Source organism: Nannospalax galili, unplaced genomic scaffold (assembly GCF_000622305.1).
Source record: "Nannospalax galili isolate Female #2095 unplaced genomic scaffold, S.galili_v1.0 scaffold300, whole genome shotgun sequence".
NCBI classification, from domain to species: Eukaryota; Metazoa; Chordata; class Mammalia; order Rodentia; family Spalacidae; genus Nannospalax; species Nannospalax galili.
This window is the reverse complement of record NW_008347322.1, coordinates 3,527,243-3,542,953: the sequence shown is the minus strand read 5'-3', so window position 1 is coordinate 3,542,953 and position 15,711 is coordinate 3,527,243. Positions and strand designations below refer to the sequence as shown.

Here is a 15,711-nt window from a genome sequence, read left to right as displayed (position 1 = left end):
AAAAAAAATATATATATATATATGTAAGATGAGGGTGTGGCAGCCAGTGTTGTGGTCCCAGGTGCAGGGGCAACTAAGGCTGAAAGGGCACCTGAACCCAGGAGTTTGGGGACAGCCTGGGCAAAACAGCAAGATCCAGTCTCAAAAAGATGTGTTACATTATTTTACCACAATTTTTTTTGGTCTTTTTGAGACAGGGTCTCCCTGTAGCCCCAGCTGGCCTGGAACTCACTTATCTAGACCAGGCTGGCCTCAAACTCGCAAAGATCTGCTTGCCTCTGCCTCCTGAGTGCTGGGATTAAAGGCATGTACCAATATGTCTGGCTTAAATTTTATTTAATATTTTATTTTTATTTTATCTGTATGAGTGTATTGCCTACATGTATGTGAGTGCACCCATGTGGTACCATGCAGCAGAGGTCTGAAGAGGGCTTCAGATTCCCCTGGAACTGGAGTTGTTAAGGACGGTTCATAGCTACCATGTGTGTGCTGGGAAACGAACCCGGGTCTTCTGCAAGAGCAGTCAGTGCTCTTAACCACTGAGCCATCTCTCCAGCCCCATCTGGCTTAAATTTTAAATGTGTGTATGTGTGTGTGTGCGCACATGTGGTCACAATGCACATGTGGAGGTCAGAGGACAGCTAGTTAGAGTTGGTTCTCTACTTGCACTGTGTGGTCCAGGGAACTCGGGTGGTCAGTGGTCAGATTTGGTGCCAGCATCGTCACCTGCTGAGCCATCTTGCTGACCGCACTCTGCTCTTTTCAAGTGTGCGGCTGTGTGGCATCCAGCCCTGTCCTAGGTGCATGGGTCCCCATGCCCAGCTCCAGCTCTTTTTCTTCCTCAGTGGGGAGGGGCTTGTCTCTGGCCATGCAGTTGTGTCCTGGGGTGGCTTCTGAGTTCCAGGAGTGCTAGGTGTGGGTCCTGGGTGCACCCCACCTACAGGTGCCCCAGAAGTGTGAACTGAGAGCTTTTGTCTTTCCATCCTCTGGGTCCTGGGATGGGCCTTTGCTGCAGGTCTGATGCTGACCTGATGAGCTTCTGGGCCTTGGCCTGTGGGTCTCAGAGGCACATGCATGCCTGCTGGGGCCTGTGTATTTTTTTTTTAGTTTAATTTTAATTTTTTGGGGTTTTTTTTGAGACAGGGTCTCCCTGTAGCCTCAGCTGGCCTGGAACTCACTATGTAGACCAGGCTGACCTTGAACTCAGAGATCTGCCTGCCTCTGCCTCCTGAGTGCTGGGATTAAAGCATGTGCCACCACAGCTGGCCCTTATTTTTTTTTGTGTGTAGGAGCATTTGCCTGCACATATGCGGGTATCACCTACATGCAGTGCCCATGGAGGCCAGAAGAGGGCGTAGGATCCCTTGAAACGAGTTAAGGATGCTCTGTGGGTGCTGGGAACCAAATCTCAGTCCTCTGCCAGAGCGGCCAGTGCCGTGCCACCTGCAGCCCCCTAGATTTGGCTTTCAAGCACATGCAGTCACAGATTAACCAGTGAAGTTTGGAGTGACTGCTCGGAAAGTGGCTCCCAGTTTGTGCCAACCTTTTCCTCCATTGCCCGCAGTGCCCTCCTCTGCTGCTGCTTGCTGCTGGTGTGCACGGGGGACATGGCTCACGTGGTACAGTGCTTGCCTAGTGTGCTCAGTCCCTAGCACTGAATAAACCAGGTATGGTAGTGCATGCTTGTAATCCAGGTAGGGGCAAGAGAGTCAGAAGTTCAAGGTCACCCTTAGCTACTTGAGTTTGAGGCCAGCCTGGGATACATAGGACCCTGTCTTGGGGTGGGGACAGAGAAGTCAGATCACTCAGTCTAGCCCCGGGACATGGGCTTCAGAAGGAAGGTGGTAGGGACATGGCCAGCCGATAGTCTACCCTTCCTTGCAGATGGCTCACCCTTCCTTGGGTGTCCTCAAGAACCCAGTTTACCTCCTTTGAGACAGGGTCTCTCAGTGAGCACCAGGGAGCCGCCCCAGCCCTGGGATTATAACTGTTTGTAGGGTGTCACTGTGCAGCCCTGTCTGGCCTGGAATTCACAGAGATCTGCCTGCTTCTGCCTCCTGAGTGTGAGTGCTGGGGTTAAAAGTGTGTCTGGCAGTTACATGTGGGTTCTGGTACTTGAACTCGGTTCCTTAGGCTTGTAAGGCAGGTGCTTTACTGATGAACCGTCCCCCCTTTCCTGGGAATGGGAATCTAAAGGGTTCTGAGCTCCTCCCTCCATCTCAGCTCTGCCCTTCTGCTGTCCACTGAGCCTGTCTGCAGACTGTTGGCCTTCCTCTGCCTGTTCCCCTGGACTGTGGGGTGGCCCTGGCCTGCTCTTGGTCTATGCTGAGTTTCAGTTGCAGAAATGCAATCTAACTTCTGGTCTTTGTGTTGTTTTCTTGTTTTGGTGCTAGGGATGGACCTGAGGCTGGAGTATGCTCGCTATGTAGACCAGGCTAGCCTTGATCTGAGATCTGCCTGCCTCTACTTACTTTCTGAGTACTGGGATTAAATGTGTGTACCACCACACTCAGCCCAGAAGACTTGTCTTTTTTTTTCTCTTATGTGTTTGTTTTGCCTGCATATATGTAAATATACCATGTGAGTGCAATGCCTACAGAGGCCAGAAGAGGGAGTCGGATCCCCTGGAACTAGAGTTAGGACTGTTGCTAGCTGCCATGCTGGGAACTAAACCTGGTCCTCTGCAAGAGCAACCAGCACTCCTAACCACTGAGCCATCTCTGCAGTCCTCTAAGTCATCTCTTGTGTCTTTCGGGTCATTGCTTTTGACCGTGTGACTCCTTGGGGACATTTGCCCACCTCTGCCTGTACATCTGAGCCAGTCCAGGTCCCAGGGAACCTTTCTGTGTTCTCCCAGGACCTGGCTGGCCTTGGAATCTCTAGGCAGAGTCTGGAGTTACCTAGATCCCTCCTTTCTGAGTTTCTGGTTCCTTTGGGGAGGTGTCACTGTTCCTTCCTGTAAATCCAGAAGCCCCACTTCACCCCCAGATCTTCCCCTTGTGCAGCCTTGTGCATTCTAACTCTAGACGCCCCTTGGGGCAACAAGAGAGGCCTGGGTTTCTTCCCTTAGGCTGAAGGGTGTCCCAGCTCCTTATCTGGATCCAGCCAGACTCTGGTCTGGCCTGCCCCTTGCTGCCTGCCCCACTCTCTGTGCACCAGTGCATTTCTTTTTTTTAAATTTTATGTGTATGAGTATATTGTCTGCATATATGTAAGTGCACCCGTGTTGTACATTGTCTACAGAGGTCAGTAGAGGGTGTTGGATCCCCTGGAACTGGAGTTATAGATAAGTTGTTAGCTGTCATGTGGGTGCTGGGATTTGAACCCAGGTCTTCTGCATGAACAGCCAGTGTTCTTAACCACTGAGCCATCTCTCCAGCCCCTTATTTTAATTTTTTATGTGTATTGAGTATATTGCCTGCATGTGTGTGAGTGTACCTATGTCATGCAATGCTTTGGAGGTCAGAAGAGGCCATAGGATTCCTCTGGAATTGGAGTTATGGACCATTGTAAGCTGCTGTGTAGGTGCTGGGAACTGAACCCAGGTCCTCTGCAAGAGCAGCCAGTGCTCTTCTCCACTAAGCCATCTGTGCCACATACATGTTCATGCATGTTCATCATTCACTGGTTGTGCTCCCCTCCTGTGTTTTCCCTTTTTCTGTGGCACCGGAGATGGAGGCCAGGTCCTCTCTTCTACCCCTCCCTTACTCCCGGTCTCCGCCCCCCGGTTGTGAGGCCAAGGTTGGCGGCCTTCAACTCAAGATCCTCCTGCTTCAGCCTTCAGAGCTGTGACATCACAGGTGAGAGCTGCCAGGCTCTTTGCCTCAGCTTCTACCCTCTTCCTGAGGCTTCGTTTTGGTCCCTCTGTCCAGCCCAGGACAGTTCCCTCAGCACTCACAGGGTTGTATCTGCCTCTCCTTCACACCGCAAACCTGCACTCCTTCAGGCCTTCTGCCAGAGCTGAGCACCTTTGTTTTTGAATTTTCCATGTTTGTGACTCCACCCCCATCCCCTTAAGCATCCAAGAACAATACAGTGTTTTCTGCTTATCTGCCAGACCATGCAGGTCAGGGCTCCTGTGTGTGTTTGTGTGTACATCTGCACACCAAACTCCATGCCAAGTGCTGGACATCTAGATAGGTGAGATCAGAACCTGCTGGAGGGAAGCCCAGTTTGCCAGCAGGAAGGTTTGAGCAGGTGTGATGGTGAAGATGGGGTGCCTGAGTACCTACCTGCCTTCCACAGACAGCTGCCTGGCTCTGCCTCATGACTGGGAGGGAGAGCAGCAGGCCCAGGGTCTATGTCTGTGAAGGACTCCACATGCAGAGCCTTAGTGGGTGGCCTGTTCTTGGTGGTGATCCTGGTCTCACTCCTCACCCCAAGAGCCTCCTTTCATGAAGACTAGATGTGTGTCCAGGAGGCCATACTTCCTCTGATCTGATCCTGGCCCCGTGCTCAGCTGAGCAAGGATGGGACCCAGGCATGGATGGCTGGGAGGAAGGGCCACAGCAGCAGTGGTTGGCCAGCCTTCTACTCCCTGGCTTGTGGGTGCTGTATCTGAGGAAGGTAGCTGTGGACATAAGCAGTGCCCAGCCATGGTCTGGTGCTTGCAGTGTGCCTGCCCAGGCGGCTGCTCCTGGTTCCCTGAGGCTGCCAACATCTTCAGCAAAACCCTGGGCAGCCTCTCAAGTTTGAGTCATGCATGTGGCCAGCCATCCCCAAACTAATCACTGTCTGGGTTAGACCCATCTAATGGCTGGCTGGAGGGCATGGCCCGCCTCCCTGAACATAGGGATGTGGGCATCTCCAGCAGTCCACAGAATGGGCAGAGTGACCAGGGAGGGGCCTGTTAGCCTGAGACATGGCAGCTAGGTGAGCTGTGCAGGGAGGAGAAGGGTAAAGGTGACCTGGGTCTTTTGTTTTAACTCAATTATTTAAAATTTAATTTTATGTGTTTGTGTTTTTTTTTTTTTTTTGAGACAGGGTCTCCCTGTAGCCCCAGCTGGCCTGGAACTCACTATGTAGACCAGGCTGGCCTTGAACACACAGAGACCCGCCTGCCTCTGCCTCCCAAGTGCTGGGATTAAAGGTGTGCACCACCATGCCCGGCTATTTTATTTTTTTGGTATTTTATTTTTATTTTATGTGTATGTGTGTATTGCCTGCATGTAGGTAAGTGCACCTGTGTTGTGCAATGCCCGCGGAGGACAGAAAAGGCTGTCGGATCCCCTGGAACTGGAGTTACGGGCAGTTGTTAGCTGCCATGTGGATGCTGGGATTTGAACCTGTGTCTTCTGCAAGAACAGCCGTCTTTCCAGCCCCAAGATTTATTTTTATTTGTTTATTTTTTAATTTTTGGTCTTTTTGAGACAGGGCCTCCCTGTAGCTCCAGCTGCCTGGAACTCTGTAGACCAGGCTGGCCTCAAACTCACAGAGGATCCGCCTGCCTCTGCCTCCCGAGTGCGAGTGCGAGTGCTGGGATTAAAGGCGTGCGCCACCATGCCTGGTGATTTATTTTTATTTTTAATTATGTGTTTATGTGTACATCTGTGTATGAGCTTGTGCACATGTGTGCAGGTGTCCAGGGAGGCCAGGAGAAGGCATCAGATCCTCTGGAGCTGGAGTTACAGGTGATTGTGAGCTGCCTGATATGGGTTCTGTTAAGGTTCAGATAGCCCTGCCCCCTCACCAACGGGGTCTCAAGGATTTCTCATGCTCCTGAGAAAAGGGAACCCGAGCTGATAAACACCCTGGTCTTTGAAGTCAAGAGAAGCAGACTTTTCTCCACTGTTTGGCCAACACAGCAGGCTTCCCCTTTGATCTCTAAAGAGGACAGGTTTTAACAGTCCCGCTCTCCCACTCCCCACTTTAAAAAAATACATCTTCCCACCTTCTGCAGGAAGCAGGAGACTCCCCCTAAAAGACCCCAGCTCACGACCCGAGGCAGACATTTTCCCTGTCCCATGTGTTCCTTTGCTAATAAACTGCTTTCTCCTGATCAACCCTGTTCATCATACGGCTACTTTTTTTTTTTTTTACCTATCAGGTTCTAGGACTTGAACCTTAGTCCTCTGTAAGGGCAGCAAACTTAAGTCTTAACCATTGAGCCATCTCTTCAACCCTCACCCTCTTAAAGTGGTTATTTTTGAGACAGTAAATCTTACTATGTAGCCCTGGAGCTATGGTAGACCAAGCTGGCCTGGTACTCACAGAGATCCACCTGCCTGAGGCTCCTGAGTAGTGGGATTAAAGGCTTGTGCTTAAAGTGGATTAAAAAATTTGGAGGGGAGGGTAGGAGCGCAGGGCTTTAGATATGACTCAGTGGTTAAGAGCTTGTGCTGCTCTTTTAGAGGACCCAGATTCAGTTCCTAGCACCCACCGTGGGTGGCTCTCAACTGCCTACAATTCTAGTTCTGAGAATCTGACGCCCTCTTCTGGTCTCAGGTACTTGCATGCACGAGGTGCACAGAAACCCACATAGGCACATACACATAAAAATGTAAGTGCATGGGGCTGGAGAGGCGGCTCAGCAGTTAAGAACACTGGCTGTTCTTGCAGAAGACCCAGGTTCAAATCCCAGCACCCACATGGCAGCTAACAACTGTCCGTAATGCCAGTCCCAGGGGATCCGACAGCCTCTTCTGACCTCAACTGGCATTTCATGACACGGGTGCACTTACCTACATGCAGGCAATACATGCATATGTATAAAATAAAAATGCATCTTTTAAAAATATGTGTATGCGTGTGTTGTCTGCATGTAGGTGAGTGCACCCATGTTGTGCAATGCCCACGGAGGACAGAAGAGACTTTCGGATCCCCTGGGACTGGAGTTATGGACAGTTATTAGCTGCCATGTGGGTGTGGGAATTGAACCTGGGTCTTGTGCAACAACAGTCAGTGTTCTTAACCGCTGAGCCGCCTCTCCAGCTCCCCAAAATAAATGCATCTTAAAACTTCTTCTAGTGTGTGTGTGTATGTGCTCAGGCATACATGTGCCATGACACATGTCAAAGGCACAGGACAACTTTCAGGACTTGGTTCTTTTTCCACTGTGTGTTTGGGGATGGATCTCAGGTTGTCAGGCTTGGTGGCAAGTGCCTTTATCCACTGAGCCATGTCACTAGCCCATGACCCTGGTTTTGATCTCTTTCCAGAAAAGTTGCCAGACAGCCAGCATCGCCACAGCAGAGGCATCTGCCCAGGCTCAGACACATGCTGATGCCCAGATACAGACGGAGACTCCTGAGCCAGTGGCTGTGGTACCTGTGTCCCAACACGACAACCCCCGGCTTGTAGCCTTTCTCCAGAGGGTAGAGGCCATGGTCACCCGGGAGCTGAACAAGAACTGGCAGAGCCATGCCTTCGATGGCTTCGTGGTAAACTGGACTGAACCTCAGCAGACGGTAGGGTATGGCCTGTGGGCCTGGTGTGGGGCCCTTCCCAAGGCCACGTAGTCCTCTGGAGCTTTGGGGTTGCTTTAGCATGCCAACCAGATCAGCAGGTGCCAAGGGAATGGGGCTGACTCACCCTGGGAGGAAGTGCCACCTGCTGTCCATCTTACACCCGAAGGGAAGCAGGCTAGCTGCAGTGAAACTGAGTGGCTGAAGAGGTATGGGGTTTAGTCCAGGGCAGCTGGCCACTGTGCCTCCTATTCCTGCATGCAGGGGCTTCTGTAGGCCGGCCCTCCACACGTCCTGCTGTGGTGTCTCCCTCAGGTCAGCTGTTTGAGGCAGTACCATGCTAACCTCCACTTTTTTTCTTTTTTGGTTTTGTATGTAGCCCTGGCTGGCCTGGAACTCTCTATGTAGACCAGGCTGGCCTGGAATTCCAAGAGGTTCGCCTGCCTCTGCCTCCCAAGCATTGGTATTAAAGGTGTGCGCCACTTTATAGATGAGGCTCTGAGAGGCTGAGGGATTTACCAAGAGTTGTACAGCTCAATTGTCCCAGCTGGACTTGAATCCTGGCCTGTCCATCCCAGTGCTCTGATGCTATCCACATCTCTTGGTGGTCTTCTCCAGGCACAGTCCAGCTGTCGCCCTGTAGCCTCAGGTGTGCCCCAATGTCCAGATCAGCTAAATGGTGAGGTCACCATTGAGGTCACCCCCTTCACCTCCTCTCCCAAATATGTTGTCAGTGGGACAGTTTAGCTAAGTTTTTTGAGGGTGCCATGGATTGAACCATGCCTTTTGCATGCTAAGCAAATCCTGTACCACCGAACCCCACCCCCAGCCCTAAACGTCTATTTTTTTAAAGACAGGGTCTCGCAACATAGCCCTGATTGGCCTGGAACTTGGTTCTGTAGACCAGGCTGGCTTTTAACTCAAAGGGATCCACCTGCATCTGCCTCCCAAGTGCTGGGATTAAAGATGTGTGTCACCAAGCCTGTCCATAGGTATTTTTTTTTTTTTTTTGAGACCCATTCTCATGTAATCCAGGCTGGCCTCCAACTCTCTTATGTAGTTGAGGATGACCCTGACCTTCTAACCTCCTGTCTCTACTTCCTAAGTACTGAGATTATAGGCATACAACACTATGCCCAGTTTATGAGGTGCTGAAGATTGAATCCAGAGCTCGAGTGAAGAATATTCAAGTGCCTGGCATGATGGTGGCGCACATCTGTAATCTCAGCACTTAGAGGCCGAGGTGCGAGACCCTGTCTCAGAAAAAGCCACAGCCTGTTTGAAATAGTTCAGGCAGACCAGACACCGATGGAAGAAGGCAAAGAACTATTTATTCTTTTTTTTCCTTTTTTTAGTAACTTTAAAAAAAATAATTTTGTGTGAGTGTATTGCCTGTATGTATGTGAGTGCACCTATGTTGTACAATGCCCACGGAGGTCAAAAGAGGTTGTCAGATCCCCTGAGACTGGAGTTACGGACAGTTGTTAGCTGCCATGTGGGTGCTGGGATTCGGACTTGGGTCTTCTACAAGAACAGCCAGTGTTCTTAACCGCTGAGCCACCTCTCCAGCCCCTGACTCCAGGCTTTTTAAGGAGAGCTATGAGTACGCTTGTCTAGGCTTCTACAGCCTGTGCTTTATTGTCTTTTTTCATATTTTTTAGTTCATTTATTTATGTTTGAAAGTTTAAGCTGGTTTATTTAGCAGAGCAAATATTTCAAAGACAGATTGGAGTATACTGCCCCAAGGCAGCGAACCTATATTATTATTTAGAGACAGAATCTTACTCTGTAGCCCAAGCTGGCCTGGAACTCACTATGTAGCCCAGGCTGGCCTCAAACTCATGGCACCCCTCCTGCCTCAGCCTCCTGAATATTGGGATATAGGTATGTGGCAACACATCCAGTGGGCCTATGCCTCTCTGCTCCTTGGGTGTCTGTCTAGGATTGGGACTGCTGGCGCATGGCCTCTGGGGAACTGCCAGCCCTTCCAGCCATGCACACTTATTAGCAGAGGGCAGGTGCTCCCTCAGGCTTTTTTGAAGCTTGGCTAGTTTTCACATATGGGGGCAATGAGTCCAGGAGGTGTGGCTGGAGCTGCCTGGGATGTTGATCCTCTGGGGCCTGGCCCCTCCCCTCGCATCCCTTGGGATCCTGACCATCTCCTTTGCTGCTCCTGAAACAAGATTCCAGAGGCTAGACAGAATCTTACTCTGTAGCCCAAGCTGGCCTGGAACTCACTATGTAGCCCAGGCTGGCCTCAAACTCATGGCACCCCTCCTGCCTCAGCCTCCTGAATATTGGGATATAGGTATGTGGCAACACATCCAGTGGGCCTATGCCTCTCTGCTCCTTGGGTGTCTGTCTAGGATTGGGACTGCTGGCGCATGGCCTCTGGGGAACTGCCAGCCCTTCCAGCCATGCACACTTATTAGCAGAGGGCAGGTGCTCCCTCAGGCTTTTTTGAAGCTTGGCTAGTTTTCACATATGGGGGCGATGAGTCCAGGAGGTGTGGCTGGAGCTGCCTGGGATGTTGATCCTCTGGGGCCTGGCCCCTCCCCTCGCATCCCTTGGGATCCTGACCATCTCCTTTGCTGCTCCTGAAACAAGATTCCAGAGGCTTAATTTGGGGGGTGGGAGCAGGGAAGTGGAGCCAGATTTACTGGCTCACATCTGTAATCCCAGCGCTCATGAGACTAAAGCAGGAGGACTGCCCAGTTTGAGGCCAGCATTGGCTGCTTAGTGAGACACTGAATTATTTTTCCCGTTTTGTAACTGTCCCCATAACAAAGTTGACCATGCTAGCCAGTTCAGTGGGAATGAGCGCATTTGCTTGTGTACAGCCGATACCACCTTCTAGCTCTTGGCCTACCATGCCGAGCCCTGTGTGGCTGAGGCCCGTGCCTATGGCCTGGATCCTGCATCATCTTTGTTTTTAGGCCCCATCCTCCAGTGTTCTGGAAGTATCCTACAAGACAGATACCAGGATGAAGGCTGTGCATGTCTATTTTGGGGCAGGGGTGGGGGTCAGACATGGTCTTGTTATGTAGGCCTGGCTAGCTTGGTACTTTTTAGCTTAGGCTGGCCTGGAACTCATGGTGATCCTCCTGCCTCAGCCTTCCTAGTGCTGGGACTAGGCGTGAGCCACTGTACTTCTCATAGCCTGCATTGTCCTCTAGACTGACCAGTGGATGTGGACAGCCTTTGGGACTTGGGCTGCCCACGCCTGGGTGTGGTTTTCCTTACGTGGCCAGGATACCTGTTAGATGGCTTTGGCATTTAGAACTAGGAATGGCCTGTCTCTGCAGGTATCCTGTCTGCACACCCTGGGCTATCCCCCAGCCCAAGGGCAAGGTCTGCACGTGACCAGCATTTCCTGGAACGCCACAGGCTCTGTGTTGGCCTGCGCCTATGGCCGGTGAGTGGCAGTTGGGGCGGGTGGGAGGCAGTGGGAGACCCCAGGTCTTATTTGGGCCTCTGTTTCTCCACCTGTACAATAAAGGGTTGGCCCAAGAGTTTGGCCATCCTAAGTGCCTGGGCAGAGTTGGCAGGGGAAGCAGCTGAAAGCCCTGCCTCAGGGGCTCACCTCCCCATCGGGCAGTCAGCCCTGGGTCTGTCTCACCTTGAGCCTTTACCACCAGCACCTACCTGTTCCTTCATGTACTGGGGTCCCTGTCCACCACTACCTGGATCCTCACTTGAGATCTGAGGACCCTTCTTCCTCCTACCACAGGGTCTCATAGGTAGCTCAGGGCGGCCTCCAATTCTTTGATCTTGTCTCCACCTCCCAAGTGCGGGGAGTATAGGTCTGTGACCTCATGCCTGGGCTGGGGACCCTTTTTTAAAAAAATATTTTACTTATTTTTATTTTTTATGTGTATGAGTGTGTTGCCTGCATGTATGTGAGTGCACCCGAGTTGTGCAGTGCCGCAGAGGTCAGAAGAGAGCTTTGGATTCCCCTGGAACTGGAGTTAAGGACAGTTTGTAGCTGCCCTGTGGGTGCTGGGAATTGAACTTGGGTCCTCTGCAAGAGCAGTCGGTGCTCTTGACCACTGAGTCATCTCTTGGGGACCCTTTTTTAGAGAACATCATGCCTTCTGGGTGTCATACAGGAGCCATTGACACTTGTACACCCACAGAACAGGCTCAAGTGTGAAGGGGACACAGTTCAGTCCTTTCGGGGGTCAGTGAGGCAGAGGTGGAGGTGTTGGGAGTCCCAGGGCCCACTCAGGTGCGTTCATCCCTGTGCAGGCTAGACGATGGGGACTGGAGCACACTCAAGTCCTATGTGTGCACCTGGAACCTGGACCGGCGAGGTCTGAACCCCAGGCAGCCATCCGTGGTGGTGGAGGTGCCCAGTGCTGTCATGTGCCTGGCGTTTCACCCCGCGCAGCCCTCACACATTGCAGGTGAGTGCCGAGCCTCCGGTTCAGGCTGTGCTTCCTGAGCCAGCAAGATTTCCGTTGGCCTGCCAGCTTCGGGGTTGGTCAGGGCAAACTGCTTGGGTGACCCTGAGGCTGCTCTGGTGCCCTGGGTTGTCTGCAGCTGGGGGACAAGCTGTCTGTCAGGATGTGTGAGGGGTGTAGAACTTAGAAGAAGGGGTGATTTGGAAGGGGCCGAGTCCAGCTGTGCAAGAGGCAGGATGAGAGGCGGTGCTCTCAGCAGTGACAGCAGCTGTGTATGCGGGGGTGAGGGGGTTGTGGGGAGGTCGCTGGGCACAGGCACCAGCTTGTGAATGCTTGCTGGGGCACAAGGAAGGGATCATGTTTGAGGCTGGGTATGACTGAACTGATGCCCACCTGTTCCTACAGGGGGGCTGTATAGTGGTGAAGTGCTGGTGTGGGACGTGAGCCGACCTGAGGACCCGCTGCTGTGGCGTACAGGTCTGACTGATGACACCCACACAGACCCTGTGTACCAGGTCAGGAGGAGGTTGATGGGTGGGGCAGGAGGTAGCTGCCCAGAGCCTTGCAGGGAGCAGGACCTGTGGCACTGGGAAGGCTTCAGCTTCCCCAAGAGGAGCTCCCCAGGGAGATGGGAGTTGGACAGCTGCCTGGGCATTCTCGGAGCGCAAGCAGCACAAGTCAGCTCTCCTGCAAGTTGCCATCCAGGGCCATGACCCTTCCAAGCCTACTCAGGTGGCCTGAGCCCATCTCCCTGGGTCCTAAGATGGTGGGTTGGGAAGGGACCTTTTAAGTCCCTGTGGCTGCCTCTAGTGAGCCAGGCTGGCTCTGAGGCTTCCCTTGGAGTCTATTCCTGGGAGAGGGAGGGGGAGGCTGCCCTCACTCTCCATCCTGCCTCATACCTTGTCATCTCAGGTGCTTTGGCTGCCTGAGCCCCGGCACAGCCACCACTTCCAGGTGTTGAGCGTGGCCACCGATGGGAAGGTGCTGCTCTGGCAGGGGGTCGGGGCAGGCCAGCTGCAGCTCAGCAAGGGCTTTGCTCTGGTCGTGCAGCAGCTGCCTCGGAGCACCAAGGTGAAGAAGGTGCGCAGACCAAGGACGCAGGCCCAAGGCAGCTGGGCTGGGGAGTTCCCTACACTGCCAATGACCTGCCCTGCGCCCTCCCTCCCGGCCAGCGGCTGTCAGGGCAGTGTCATCTGAGGCCTTTGGTTCTGACCCTGTGGCTACCACTTTTCCACAGCCACCCCGTGGAGAGACAGAGGTGGGTGTGACAGCAGTGGCCTTCTCTAGCTTCGACCCCAACCTTTTTGTCCTGGGCACAGAAGGTGGCTTCCCACTCAAGTGTTCCCTGGCAGCGGAGGTGTTGGCGCTCACGCGGATGCCCAGCTCTGTGTCGCTGAGGGCCCCGGTGCAGTTCACCTTCTCTCCCCATGGTGGCCCCGTGTACTCTGTGAGCTGTTCCCCCTTCCACAGGTAGAGATACTGGCCATGCCACCCTGCCCCAACCTTCAAACTCTTGTGCTCTGATTGTTTCTGAGTTCAGTCCTTTGGTGGCTGGGCCTGGGGCTTGTCCTCGCTCTTGAGGACCCACCTTAAGAGTTGGGTGCTGAGGAGGCCCTGGTGGCAGCCCCATGCAGACTTTACTTTCTGCCCTGTGTCTTTCAAGGAACCTCTTCCTGAGTGCTGGGACAGACGGCCATGTCCACCTGTACTCCATGCTGCAGGCCCAGCCTCTGACCTCACTGCAACTCTCCCAGAAGTACCTGTTTGCCGTGCGCTGGTCCCCTGTGCGCCCCTTGGTTTTTGCTGCTGCCTCTGGGGAAGGTAGGAAGAGGCCAGAGACTGAATGTCTTTAAATGCAGAAGTCAGACTCATGGGTGAGGATGGCTTCTCTCCAGAAGGCCAACTGTCACCCACCACAGAGCACGCAGGGACCGGTGCCGCAGCATCGGTCCAGCCTCGGCTACCTTCCAAACCCGTCTCCCTGCAGGTGAGGTGCAGCTGTTCGATCTCCAGAAAAACTCCCAGAAACCTACGGTGTCCATTGCACAAACTCAGGACGGAAGCCCCGTGTACTGTCTTGAGTTTAACAGCCAGCAGACCCAGCTCCTGGCTGCTGGTGATGCCAAGGGCACGGTGAAGGTGTGGCAGCTGAGCACAGCCTTCACAGAACAGGGGCCTAGGGAAACGGAGGACCTGGACCAGCTGGCGGTGGAGGGAGCCACCTGAAGGCCCCAACCGGAGCAGGAGTGGGGTGTCCCCTCCAGGGAGTCTGTGCATGGAGCCCAGCACCTCCAGTGTGAGCTGAATAAAGAGGAGCAGAACTCTTGGGGGGGTCACATCCTTTATTTGTCTTTCACGTGAAAAACTCTGGGGAGGGAAGGGGACGAGGAACAAGCCAGCTGCTTTGATTTTTCTAAGTCGGAATGAGGGCGGCTGGCTCTAAACGTGATTGTAACTGGACCAGAAGCGGTTTACTGAAGCACCATTTCCTACTAAGTCTCACCCCAAGCAGGCTTACAGTTACACCGGAAGTAACACTGTCTGGAATATTCTTCTTGAAGCACAGAGGAGTTGACATGCAGTGAGGTGATAGCACAGCAGGCAGTGTGGGTCAGGCTAGCCTAGGAGCCAGGGATCAATTCACAAAGAGCGAGCGGGTGAACTCAACATAGTCAAAGGCAGTGGTGAGTTCTCGGCCCTTGCCATCCACGTAGGGCTTCATGTGGGAGACGCAGTAGTCGGCTTGCTCCCGGGTCAGGTTCTGGGGAAGAGGTGGTCCAGGAATCAGCTCAGTCAGTGCTGACCTCAAATGCCCAAAGGCAAGAGCTGGGCCAGGACCCCCCCCCGCCCCCCGCCAGACTGAGTGTGCGAATGGGATGAGACCGCTCGGCACTCAGGGGGGGCGCACCCTTTGGCCTCAGTTGTCCCCAGGAAATATTGCCCTTCCCAAGTTGTACCTGGAAGAGTTCTTCCTTGGTCACGTAAGGCTTGCCCTCGGAGCTCAGGGCCCGGAAAGCGCTCTCAATCTCCTCGCTGGACTTGACGTTCTCAGTTTCCCGGCTGATCATAAAAGCCATGTATTCTTGCAGGGAGACATGACCATCCCTAGAGGGGCAGGGATAGTAAGCAGGGAGGGCAGGAGGCCAAGACCATACCCACCACTGTTGCTCTGCTTACCTGTTGGGATCCACAGTGTCCAGGATTGCCTCAAACTCTGGGTCAGGCTCTCCTTCCTCTACCATAGGGAGGTCATAGCCCAGGGAGCGAAGGCAGGACTTGAACTCCTGATGGTTCAGCCGGCCAGATTTGTCCTTGTCGAAGTGTCTGCAGCACAGAGCCAAAGGTGGCTCAGCATAGAAACCCTGCCACCCAGCAGCCAGGGTGATGGGCCATACTCACTTGAACATCATGCTGAATTCCTTAAGGGCCTCCTCGGTTACTCCTGTTGTGTTTCTGGAAGAACAACACAGGTAAGGAACACGCCGTCCACAGACGGTGGCACACTCTCCCCTTGTGCCTGCTCCTTGCTGACAACTGTACTCTGGGCTGACCGCAGGTCAGTGCCCCGGAGTGTCCAGGTGTGGTACCTGGCCTGGATCTGCTGCTCCAGGTTGTGCTGCATGCGCATGCCCAGCTGGTCTAGTTGGTCCCACTGCTGGGCCAGGCCCACCGTGCTGTGCTCCGTGTACTTGTTGTCTAGGATGAGGGCTTCCTCCATGGCGGCCCCCAGGTCCTCAATCTTCTTTAGCTGACTTCTCATGGCTCGAATCTCTTGGTGCTTACGCTGCAGGGTGGGACAAAGGATGGAGCGCCTTCAGGTCCAGCTCAGGAGTTTATGCTGGCCCAGTACCAGCTAAGACTTCAGAGTGGGAATAGTCGAGAGACTGGATGGGGTAAGCCTGTGG

General features: G+C 53.4%; 2 protein-coding genes across 7 annotated transcripts in view; one reads left to right on the top strand and one right to left on the bottom strand.

Annotated features, from left to right (window-relative positions):
* The window catches only part of Wdr34 (WD repeat domain 34), a 22,500-nt gene extending 8,368 nt beyond the window's left edge, over positions 1-14,132 (top strand). For both annotated transcript variants that reach the window (XM_008843990.3, XM_029568710.1), the window contains exons 2-9: positions 7,158-7,406; positions 10,709-10,818; positions 11,652-11,809; positions 12,212-12,321; positions 12,719-12,886; positions 13,044-13,276; positions 13,470-13,627; positions 13,794-14,132. In XM_008843990.3, the coding sequence (XP_008842212.1) occupies positions 7,158-7,406; positions 10,709-10,818; positions 11,652-11,809; positions 12,212-12,321; positions 12,719-12,886; positions 13,044-13,276; positions 13,470-13,627; positions 13,794-14,032 (1,425 nt within the window). In that variant the 3' untranslated portion in view covers positions 14,033-14,132. The remainder of the gene's footprint in view (positions 1-7,157; positions 7,407-10,708; positions 10,819-11,651; positions 11,810-12,211; positions 12,322-12,718; positions 12,887-13,043; positions 13,277-13,469; positions 13,628-13,793) is intronic.
* A 1-nt stretch (position 14,133) lies between these two features.
* Positions 14,134-15,711, bottom strand: part of Sptan1 (spectrin alpha, non-erythrocytic 1) — a 68,346-nt gene continuing 66,768 nt past the window's right edge. For 3 of the 5 annotated variants that reach the window (XM_017800827.2, XM_017800830.2, XM_029568704.1), the window contains 5 exons: positions 15,394-15,590; positions 15,206-15,259; positions 14,984-15,130; positions 14,764-14,911; positions 14,134-14,567 (listed from right to left, as the gene is read on the bottom strand). In XM_017800827.2, coding sequence (XP_017656316.1) covers positions 14,442-14,567; positions 14,764-14,911; positions 14,984-15,130; positions 15,206-15,259; positions 15,394-15,590 — 672 coding nt within the window. In that variant the 3' untranslated portion in view covers positions 14,134-14,441. The remainder of the gene's footprint in view (positions 14,568-14,763; positions 14,912-14,983; positions 15,131-15,205; positions 15,260-15,393; positions 15,591-15,711) is intronic. The other 2 variants (XM_008843992.3, XM_008843994.2) reach the window with 1 other exon arrangement.